Consider the following 12140-nt stretch of genomic DNA (forward strand, 5'->3'; position numbering starts at 1 on the left):
GGTCTGGAAAAGGGATTGCCTGCAAGGTGTTTAAACCACCTCTGCTCACAGTGTAAAGCACACAAGAAAGACATCCCACAGTGTAACCATTTAGGTCGCTCCTGTGTAGCACCTGCAGGCCCCGAGTTCAACTCTGCTTTGGCAAAGGTACAAAAATAATTTCGGTTATTTCTATCCTCACAAGAGGAAAGCATAGAAAGTGTTCAAGTGTTTTTTGTGGTAACTACAGAAGATAACAGCACTGGTTCTAAGCTATAAACACTTCCTGCTCCTTAAACCATGAAAGACAGCTCTAGTCTTGGCAAAAGTAGACTATAATTACCATTGATGTAGTGACACACCACCAGTAAGCAGAAAGACTCTGCTGAGCTCCCTGTGCTACCTAAATGGAGAAAGACTGGATTTCATCTTTACAGAGTAAGATTAGACCGAGTGGAACCCCACACTGCAACCTCCAGTTCTGATGGATAATCAGTTTTTTATTTCATAGTCTATGCATTATTTTATTTCAAAGTCTGAGCTGGGGGAGAGGCCTGGATACAGCTGCTCTCCTGCCCATAGCAGTGTGCTCTCTTTATTCTGCATTCTTCCTTTGGTTGCTTTAGGCCTCTTATTCCCTCTAAAATCAAATTATGCAGTTCTCTTGGCGAGACTCAAAGAAACCCAGAAGCAAAATATTAATTTTCTGAATCAGAATCAATAAGCTGCACAATCCTTTTCAATGAATTATTTATCATAAAATAGAATACACTTACAAGCCAAGCCCCTTGGTCCCCACATCTCCCTTTTCCTGATCTTTTGCAAAAAGCTCCTGTAATATGGCAAATCTTTAGACAGGAGCAAACAATGTAATGTTTACTTGTACTACAAATGCCAACTAATTGCACCTAACCCATCAGAACTCCATAAATCTGCAATTCCACCCACTGGAGTGAAAATGAACAAGTAACCATCACACTGCCTTCAGCAGTGACATCCCATCCCCAGATGACACAGAACCTTGAAGGGACAGAGCGCTTTGCTTTTGACCACCACAAACAGATATGGAATGGCATGGGAGCTGTACAAGGTAAGGGATTTTTCTTTAATTCTTAACTTCTTTAAAAGTATTTGTCATTAGAGAGCTGCTATATTGGTAAAGGTTCATCGCCCACACAACATCAGGAAAAATGAAATGAATGCTCACTAACATGAAACCAACCAAAGAAAAAGGTAATGGAAAACCACACAAATGAGAGAAAGTGCTCATGGAGTTGGTATGACCAGATGGCTTATTTTCAGTGTCTGGGACAAGTCAGAGTTCAATATTTTCCTTCCCTGAAGTTACTTTCATGCAAAAACTCCTCCAGCTCTAATTCAGAATTGGAAAATCTGATTTATATCTCAAATTCATCCACCTGGCCAGGCTTCAGTAGCTCTCTCTAATGAGACACCAACGATTTCTCGGATGGCTGTCCCCAGTACTGAAACCATTTAGGATACATGTTAATTGCTTCATTTATGTGTTCATATGTACAAGTGAGCACAGCTATACAAAAGGAATGTCTCTATATTTTAGTTCTCTTTTTTTCATTGTTCCCCATAAACATTAAAAACCACGAACAAGCTTGTAAGAATGGTTTCAGGCATGAGGAACAGGTGGTGCGAATGTCAGTTAAGTATTCCTGCAGGGGGAAGACTGGAAGTTTGCTGTAAATTATGGGGGCATTTCTGCAACAGAAAAAATTGGCTTTTTATTGATGAAGCTGGAAGCACTCTTTGATAACAAACCCACTGGGAACTTCAAATCATATCACATCACTCAGTTATTTTTTCCTCCATTTGTCTTGGAAAAACAATATTGCAAGAGTAAGTGCTTGCATGTAGAACTAGGAATAGCATGGTTTAGAAAGAGCACATACATTTCTGCTTCATCACAGCTGAAGCATCCCATATTCTGACCTTTACCCAGGCCAAATTCCCCACATATGAGGCAACCTCACTTGCATACATCCCATTGAACACAGGAAGCTAAGAAATGAATTTTGCAATTAGGAAAAAACACCTCCCATATGGTTGTTTGGATAATGACTTCATCACACGCACCAAAAATCACAAACCTATGCTTCATATGTCTGTAGGATACAATGCTGTGAGGAAAAGAGGAATGACTGTGCGAATCCTTGCAGAATCAGGCATACTGTTTCTAAATCATACCATCAAAGTCCTTCACCTAGAGAACATCTTCCCTGTAGGAGATTGACTCCACAGAGGAGATCTGAGGTGGACAGAGTATCACCTGAAACTTCAGTTTCCTGTTGATGAATTCACTGAGACAGTGCCATCCATATGCTCAAGTAATATTTTGAGAGGAAAATGAAATTTGTAAGGAAACTGTCACTGACCTTTGTGCCCGGTCTGTTATTGTTATCTCTTCCTCCAGATCTAGGAGTAGCGCTGCCTGAGCCATCACCTTCTTGCTGCAGGGCAAGGATTTGAGGTGCAGAATGAGCAGAGCAAGGCAAAACTTGCTTCCCATCTCCTCCAGCTCTTGAGTTCCCAGCTGCAGGCCCTGGTGGAAAAAAGGAGGAAGTTTCATTGCTGAGTGTACAAAGCGCAGGTGTTGGGAGACTGTTTTTCAGAAGGACAGCTCTTAGTATTACAGTATCACCTCATTCAGGTTCCCATACAGTCAATCATGAATTCAATGATAGCATTTGTTCTACAGGATCTATTCTAAAATAGCTTCTATTTTACAGAGGCAACAGAGGCAAGTAGTGTAACTGCTCTGGTTACTTACACTGAAGTTGTCACTGTACAAATTAGACTCATACCCCAAGAGGATCTGACTAAATACACTTTTACAAATCATTAGGTCTCATCTTTTTTCTCTCTCTAGAAGCGTCATCTCCCTAAGCAATGGGAAACAAATAGGTTTTATGACTGTAAATACTGGACAGTGGCAGAGATTAGAGAAAAAACAGTGAAGAGGGGAAGGAGGGAACATCTTTAACAAGTTATGAATTGCTTTTTAAGAAAATCAATTACAAAGTAATTGCAAAATAACAAATAACTCTGAGGAATTTCTCAGTGTATTAAAAGCCTATGTCTCTAGTAGGGACGTGCAGGCAAAGAAATGCAAAAACAGGACTGGGATTATCAACATCACCTTTCCAAGAGGACTCCTTCAAGCTGTGGATCCTCACATGGAAGAGCCCTGACTTTGAATTGTCTGTGCATGCTTTTTCACTACTTAAAAAAATAAAGACCCAACAAAAAAGTAACACATCAAGGGCCTACATAGGAGTAATCCGGTGTAATTACTGGTAGTTTCTCACAAGCAGTGAGATGGCAAGAGACCAAAAAAAACCTCCAAAACCACAAAAGAGTCACCGAAAATAACCCAAAGAAACTGCAAAATCCCTCATCTTTGGCATTTAGTGATCACATCATGTGTTACTCCTTAATGCTATCACACCAGGGGTTGAATCAATTGCTGAACAATTGCAGCCTTTGTCAGTATCAGCCCCGTGTGCTTTTGAAGCACAAACCATTTCTGCAGCCAACCTTCTGACAAGAACTCCAATCCCATTTCCAAGACTGTTTCCTTAGCAACTGCCATAAGTCCGTGCTCACAGCCCTGGCACCAGCCACAAGCACAGTGTGTGCTCCACACCAGCATGGCCTGCTCTTGACCCTTCACTCGGTGTTTGTTACTGCACATCTTACAGGTAACAGAGCCCATATATTATATATATTATATATTATATATATATAATATACCAGTAACTGATAACAGGGGGCTGAGCTCCAGTCTCCTGTTTCTTAGTAGTTAGTTTTGTTTTGCCTTCTTTAATTTGTTTATGTTTCCTATGTAAGGTTGCACTTATAATTTCTCTAGGATCTTCTGCACAGCTGAGAGAAATTGGGAGCCAACAGCATGGAGGTGGATGGAAAAAAGAGGCTTCCCAAGTGACCATCTACAGCTCCCTTGTAATGCTTTTTTTTGGTTCATGTTTGTTAGAGGCCACAAAATGTCTTACAAGGCGAATGCCTTCACTTCAACTCCAGCAAGTCCAGCATGTACAAATAAAATCTAACATTAAAGCAGCCCTATCTGATAACAAACACATTTTCCTATAGTAACCACATTGAAATTCTGCTTGTTTTCTCAAACTATATGAATAAATATGAATAGGTAATTATAATAATGAATAATGAACAAATAATGCATTATTTTGAGCTTGTACATATACTGAGTGGTTGGACAGCTAGATAAGCAGAGGACGTGCCTAGAAGAGCACACAAACAATATGAGAAAACAGAGCCTCCCTGCCAGGTGTAGACAAAGGACTCTGGAGATCTGACTTCTGCTCTCAGAAAGTCTCTTAAATATCTTTAAAGCAGTCAGCAAATCTCTAACACCATTTCTTCTCCCATCCTAATCACTGCAAGCTTTGCTAAGTAAGAGCCAGGTGCAATGAACTATAGTAATTATTAATAATGGGAAGAAAATAGATGAAGAGGCTTAGAGGAACCAATGGTCATTAATACAAAACAACGAGGGCCTAGCAGCTCTACATAGATTCCTCACTTCCATTATTTTACTTCAGAAGACATTTTAGTGTGGCAGTTACAATTGGCAGGTGGAAATGGTGACATTTCTGAGCAAAAATAAGTCACTTCCACAGCAAAGGAATTATTCTCTCAGGGGTAAAAAATACAAGGAACATCTTGGGGCTTTCCCTGGGGTGTATCTTAGGGTCCTGTTTCCAGGATCCAGGCAGCACACTAAATACCTATCAATCCAGGAGATGCGAATAGTGACAGTGCTAAAACTCAGCCTGTGGGCTTACAATTCCCCAGGGTTTTATTCAGGATATGAAGAGGCCTTAGGAAACTATGAACAGAGAAATAATAATAATAAAAGTATAATACACCTGAGAAGCCTCAGACAGTAAGTGCTCATGCTCTGAAGTTAGCTGCTTTATGATGGACCCATATTGCTTCGAGAACAGACAGCTCGGGAATAACAGCTGGAAACCTCAGCTAGAACATTACAAGTTAACACATTTAATTCACTTCAAACACAGGCAGTCTTTTATTTTCCAACTCAGACAATGCTCTCCCTCTTCTTCCTCAGCTCTCAGCAGAGGCAGGAGCTGGAGCTGCATTGGTGACTACCATTAAAGTGAAGATGCTGACAGAACTGATGCATCAAACTAACAGCATTAATGATATCTGCCAGCAGTGCCAAGAGCTGGTGCTCTGGGTAGAAACCAGCCCCTCCTGCCTTGCTTGAAATTCTTGAAATTCTACAAGAGATAAAGAAAGAGAAGTGGTGAACTTTTGATTTTGGTTAAGAAGCTCCACAGCAGTCAAGCTGGATTGTTTCTACTCACAGTGACAATATATAACCCGTTTGCCACTACCATGCAGGAGGAAGCTGTTCTACCTGCCATCAGGTCCTCTGCAATGTCCTGAACTCTCAGAGACCCTATCTTTCCCCATCACAATCCTACATGGCTCCATCCTCCTCTGGAGGCATCTGTATGAGAAGCGGAGTGCAGTGCAGTCTTCCAAGCCAGCAAAATCTAAGCAAAGTCTGAATCAGAAAACTGTACCAGAAAGCTGCAGACAAGATCATCAGTCTTAATTAGTTTAGCCTCATGGATATGCTAACAAAGGTATTCTTCTTTGATGATCAGCTCATATCTTTGCATAGTTTCTGCTCTTCATAACATGAAAGTGCCAGTCTGGATCAGCATTGGCTCAATACACACATTGCTGCGCAATACAAATATGCCCACTGGTCCCCTGGGCCCCCTCATGCATGTCTTTTGAAGACATAATGTTAAAGGATAACAGGTTTATAGTTTCCTGGCTGTTATAAAGAATAATGGAACTAGACATTATTTGCTAATCTCTTCTCATTTTTTCATACCACAGCAGACAGTATGGTAAGAGACATCACCATGCTCTAATATCTGGATGTATCTGTATATATGATTTGGTGGGAAGAAACATTCCAGAGGAACTCAACATGGCTAATCAGATGAATTAAATGAACACAACCTATTAGCTCTTGGTCTAGTTAAACCAGTACATTTGTTCTCTGCCCAAACTGTTTTTATCATAACAGGGCAGTGAGGTGTTCATCTGCATCTCCTAAATGACACTGTGTCACAGTAATAGGAAACACGGAAGGAGGGGGAAAAATAAGAAAGCTATTCCGTGATTTATCATTTGGCCAAGATAATGGCAATAAAAATTCTCCTAATGAAAGTTGATGAAATTATACCGGAAAAAGAGTTCATTCGCATTCAGCACTGATGCATCAACTATATATTCACAACTAAATGCTTCCAACGTCTCTCAATTTACCTAAAAACACATCACAGGCTAAGAGACAATGTAATGGGAAAACTTCGTTATTCATTACTCATATGCTTTAAACAACCCCACAAGCCAAAGGCAGCGATAGTTTCATAACACAGATATTGTTGAAGGTGGAAGGACTCCAGAAGTTAAATTAGAATTTTCTCTCTCCACCAGGGTAACAAGAGCTGCAGTTAAACTGGAGTTGAAAGATATTAATAAACACAAGTAGACAACAGATTTCAGAGCCATCATTTTTCTCTTGCGTTCAGAGAAAAGGGATCTTTGGCACACAGTACGGTCACTTTTGGGCACTGTTCAATCCTTGAGGCAATATTTTTCCCTGCAAACTTACTTCCAGTCAACACATACACACACACATGCAGAGTATACTCTGCATCTCAACAGCTTTACACATGCACAATGGTTATGCCCTAAGGCTGGGTATAAATAAATTGGCAGTCTGGTTTCCCACTAATTCCATCAGTGAGCTCTCCATTGGAATACTAATAGAAACTACTTCGAGGCTGCACAGGACAAACCACACAGCTGAATGAAACATTTGGTGCCTGCAGATGAAATTTTAGCCTGGGCCAGCCCCAAAAGATAGTGTCCTTTAAACCCCTGTGAAAGAAAACATGCTGATGCACAATGGGGAACCAGCTATTGAGATGAGGACAGTAGGGAACAAGCCAGTTTTTCTCATGGCCCAGAGATCCCTAAGCAGTAGGTATGACATTCTAAACAGACAAAGTTTAGGGGATAGAAATTTGGGCCAAAAGATTTCAAAGGGATTAAGCAAGCAGAAAAGGCTGAAGATGGAGAAAAAAAATTGGGTAGCTTGAATTTCTAGAAAGATGAGAGGGGTTGAGTTAAAGACAGAAGATAAAAGGACTGGAGAGATAAAAGGATGAGAAAGAGGGAGGGGTGGTTGAGGTCAGTGGATGCTGATGTGGAGGAATGATAACAAGAGGAAAACTAATGGAAACCTCAATCCCCATCTCACTGTTGGAGAGGTGTGCTTCGTTATGAATGCCCATCCTCGCTTTCCTCAGTACTTTGGCTACTAGGTGAGGAAACAAGGCCCAGCTTGCTGTCAACCCTCCCTGAAAATCTGCTGAATTTAGCTGATGCTCTGATTCAGCTGGGACTGAGCAAACTTCTTTGTTTCGTCACAAGATGGGTTATTGATTTGTCATTCAAACGGACTCTTTCCCTGGCTAAAGATGCTACAGGCTAGATTGTTCAAGGGATGGAGGAAAGCAGATCAGAGAGCAGAAAGAGGCCTGAAAGGCCTGTTTGTAAGAGAACTGAGGATTTAGCAAATGGTAAAACTGGTTGTCAAGTTCTACTTATTCAGATAGCATAGATAGCCAACCAAAGTAAGCATAAAGATGGGGATATATTCTCATCACCCTCCCCCAGAGACTGCACACTCACACAGAGCAGTAGTGGTTGGGTATGGAATGCTTCCATACTTGCTGGATGCTGGTGCACCTCTTTCGCATTGCTTCCTGAGATGGAAGGTAGTACATGGTACCAGAAGGTCCAGTTTTGCCAGATCACTTCTTGGGTATCACTGAGACCAATGCATACATTTATGTGGGGCATAACTGTGAAAAGTGGCTGAATCAGGAATAAAAGATGGACAAAAATAGAAAGCAAAACCAACGTAGATGAGCCATAAAGAAGGTCCAGAGGGCAAAGAACAAAAGTAGTGGGAATTGTCAGTATGTTTTTGTTGTTGTCATTGTTTGTTTGTCAGGAAAAACAACAACAACAACAAAACAGAAAATAAATAGAAAAAATAAGTGCTAATTCTTGAAAGAAAACAAATAGTGCTCCAGATAATTAACTCTCCTACTTGGCAGACAAGAAGAAGAAATGGGGAAACTGTTCAAGGTCATACAGTGATTCTGGGGCAGTGTAAGAAAAGAAAACTACTTTACACTGGTGACAACCAAGTGCTTTGTTCAAGAACATTTCTGTCTTTAATGCAGGTTCCAGTACTGGCAACAGGTTAACTGCTGTTACCCCATCTGACTGTGCCTTCAACATTCATCTGTAGTCTACCCACGGCTTTCTCTCACTCGTACACCTTCTGCTGTGTGAACTCTATGGAACCTGGAACAAGTCACAGCCAGGTTATAGCCTGAGGTGCCTGAAGATTAAATGTGAGGTGGAGCTCTAAGTACATCTGAGAGTCTGTGTCAAATGAATTAGCTCATAAAAGCAGTCTGGGAAAGCAAGAAGTTGAATTTTTGCAAGTCCTAAATTGGCAGTTTAATCCCTGGATCACTTTTCCTCCCTCTCTACTTCCACTTCTCTGCTTGTATGAATAACTTCAGCATACAGAAAAGTGAGCAGACTCCAGGCCCACCCAAGCATTTTCAGCTATGAGTTTAACTCATTTGGCCATATTTCACCGTGGGAGTTAAATAACTTCCTAATCCTGGCTGGTGATCACCACATGCTTGGCAACAAAAAGATTTATGATGTTTATTCTGGCTAACGTAAATACAGATGCTATTCAGAAAGCGTCTAACCTGTTTTGAACATTCTTAGTACAGTATTTGTCTCCATAATGTCATTCACTATCAGGTTCTCCTGGTTAATTATGTGTTATATAAAGAACCAATTGTATCTTTTCATGAAATGCCCTCCATATTGTTCTATGTTACACAACACCTTGTTATTTTTCTGTGTGGCTTTAAAGCAGAGCAAGTATTTATAGTTACTGGGAAATTACAAAGTAGATTTTATTTTGAAATTCACTATACTATAATCTGCAATATAGAAAGCTTTGAAGCCTTTCCCTCTTACTCTGATAAAACATATGCCATTCTGCCCATCCCAGAGGTGATGAAAATATGTATTGACCAAAATGACACAGCAACACTAGTACGCTTTTCTTCCCCATACAAAATAAGACCCCATGATGGATCATGGTATCACTTTTGCACCAACATAATGATTTAGGCACTAGAGTGCATTTAGAAAGAAGCCAGCACAGCATGACCCAGACATCACAGCATGCTCCAGCCTGATAGCTGTCTGCCCCACAGGATCTCTGGTGCTCTGTTCCCATGCTAGCACATTACAGACACAAGCAGACCGGCAAAGCTGCATGTTGGCCTGATAGCAACGTTACATGGAGTGGAATTTAATGGGGTGGCGAGTTTGCTTCCTGCTATGCTGCCACCAAATATCCACATCACTGTGAAGCCTCTCCCCAGCACAGTGCTGAGTGTTACTGCTGAGCTCTCTGCACTCTTTCCCTTTCTCTCTCAATAGCTCAAGTATCTCTAATACTCTCCCATATCGAATCTGCCTTCCAGGCCACTGTGTGCTTCCTCTAGCCCCCCCTTTCATTATCTCTTTTGCCTTACAAAGAAAATAACTCATAACAGACAAAGCAGTCCAAAGGAGGTACTACCATTCACGTCTATAGGGATATTATAGCATCTTCCAAGCCTACATTTTCTCACATACACAAGCATCTTACTCACTTTCTTCTTTATTGTTGCTGCTGCACATGGCACAGATATCTTTATTGAGCTGTCTTTCTAATCGCTACTTATGTTTTCCTGAACAGTCAGAGCTAATTCAGAACCCAACCATGTGTTTGAATGCTTTAAACTATTCCTTCAAACATGCTTTACCCCGCCACCGTCTGTATTTTATCTTCCATTCCCGTAACCACAGTCTTGCTGTCCTCCTTCCTACTGTATAATTCATATCAGCTGCAAACAGTAAATCTTAGCATTTTACTGTTCTCCTCATTTCTCAGTCATTAAAGAAATACAGACCAAAACAGAGTGGTAGCTGGAGTCACCTTACTATCCATTTCTTCCCACCCCAGTGATGATTAATACATCCCACCTATTTTTCCAGACTTTTAAGTAGATTTTCACTATACAAATGACCCTTTTGTGCCTCACCCCAAAACTCCAATCCCTTTGGGATTTCTTTTGGGTGAGGGAAACTCTCTTCTCCTTAGTTCTGACTTAACTAGGATGTCCACCAATGCTGCTCACTTAAATATGAGTCTTAACAAATGACAAACTTTGTATACTGCATCTCCCTTCACTCATGCCATCAAGGCAATTAACTCAGTCACTGTGCTTCCCTGCCCTTGTGTTTCTCGTAGGTTTTTTCTTTTTTTGGTGGTTCTCAACCTCTGGAGTAAATTTTAAAACATAAGGAATCAGAATGAGCACATTGTTTAGCATGTTTGAGATGTCTGCTATCTACCCCACTGGCCATTATTAATGATTTTACCAGTTTGAATCTTCAGTTCCTTTGTTCCCTTATAACTCTTACAGCAATAAAACCTGAGGTTTACCTGATTCTGTGTGTTGTAGCCTTGGTTGAATATAAAATAACACCGACAGATAACGTGCAGACATTGTCTTCCTGCATAAAACAGCCAGAGTGGTCCCACAGCATTCTGCTCTGTGCCTGTCCTGGCTGCCTACCAGCTCTGCCAACATGCCTGTGGCCCCAGGACAGCATAAATAGCTCCAGCATGCATCCAAATCTCAGCCTTCACAATTCCTTATTATTCCAGTCCTGAGGGTCCACTGTTTCCTTCCAGAGCCTTTTGATTATGCCTTGGAGCATGCTTCTTTTTTCCAGATCTAAGTCTGTTCTATACTAAATCCCTCATTTCCTCTGACTCCTGCTTCCATTGGCACCAGAGCAAAACTTCTACCCGATGGCAGTCCCCTTGCCTGGGCCACGCCACACGCCAGCTCCTGCAGTTAAATTGCCATGCACATATTCACAGATCAGCCCAAGACCTTCTCTTTGTTGGTCTCCTTAAACATTTACTTTAAACACGTCTTCATAAAGAGACTCATGAGTGAGAGGTAAGGGCACAGAGCCATCTGCAGCTCTGAGCCTTCCTTTCTCGTTTCTCAAATTTCACATATATTGTATGGCTGTCCCCTTACACTGCGCCTTTTCCCCTATATTATGAAGGATTCCTCATGTCAATTTTCTATCTTTTTTCATTTCACAAGTTCTCTTTGGTTATCTTCAGCCAGCTGCCAAAGCTGGTTTCCCCACCTAACACACTTCCAAGTGATCAGTGACAGTAAGCAACTACAATTCCAGAATTCATTGTATTAGCACTTCTAAAGCAACAAAGGAACCATTGATTTCCCAAGCCAAGGATACACAGGAAAGCACAAAAGGCATACGTGCCCAGTTCAGATCAGAGAGGAAAGAGACACACTGTTTGGTGAGGAATCCAGCCTGGTAACTGCTCCCTTTGAAGGTGAAGGATGGGAGTACAAAGAAGGGGCTTGTTGGCTGTGTTCTAATGGGTGTTAGCATAATTATTCTGATACAGGATGCTTCTTGCAGCTTGAATATGTCAGAAAGTTACCTTAACAGACGTATTTTACCAAAAGGCCCAGGGAGAAAGAATGATCTTTTTACAAGAAGGTTGGGTTAGGAGGGACATCCTGTGAAGGGTCTTGGGAATACAGACCACACAACCAGATGCCAGACATCAAGATAAGTTCCTCCAGGTGAAACAGTTGCCACCAGCTGCTAACCAGGATTTATAGGTCTGCGGAGTCCAAAGGCTCACTTTATTGCCAACCCAGATGTCCGCTGGTACAAGTAGTCTGATGGCTGATGGGGTTTTTTTAAACCACTCTTTTGGCTGAGAATACGATTAGTATCAAAAGAAAGGAACCAGCAAACAAAAACAACAGAGATCAAAACTGAATATTCTACATTATTACAGCAGATATGAGCCCCTGTTGCTTGCC

The 12140-nt window shown here is 41.2% G+C and overlaps 1 protein-coding gene and 1 long non-coding RNA gene across 2 annotated transcripts in view; one reads left to right on the forward strand and one right to left on the reverse strand.

The window, feature by feature from the left end:
* LOC146752445 (cytosolic carboxypeptidase 4-like) overlaps positions 1–12140 on the reverse strand; it is a 94420-nt gene that overhangs the window by 20859 nt on the left and 61421 nt on the right. Inside the window, exon 5 of the mRNA XM_085531863.1 lies at positions 2385–2551. Within this exon, the coding sequence (XP_085387989.1) occupies positions 2385–2551 (167 nt within the window). The remainder of the gene's footprint in view (positions 1–2384; positions 2552–12140) is intronic.
* On the forward strand, positions 3418–7549 carry LOC146752446 (uncharacterized). The gene is made up of 3 exons (XR_014940628.1): positions 3418–3710; positions 3881–3972; positions 5123–7549. It is a non-coding gene; the product is annotated as an uncharacterized LOC146752446 (long non-coding RNA).

Source organism: Coturnix japonica, unplaced genomic scaffold, assembly GCF_054131305.1.
Source record: "Coturnix japonica strain WE unplaced genomic scaffold, WE-NBRP24 Scf045, whole genome shotgun sequence".
In the NCBI taxonomy this organism is placed as follows: Eukaryota; Metazoa; Chordata; class Aves; order Galliformes; family Phasianidae; genus Coturnix; species Coturnix japonica.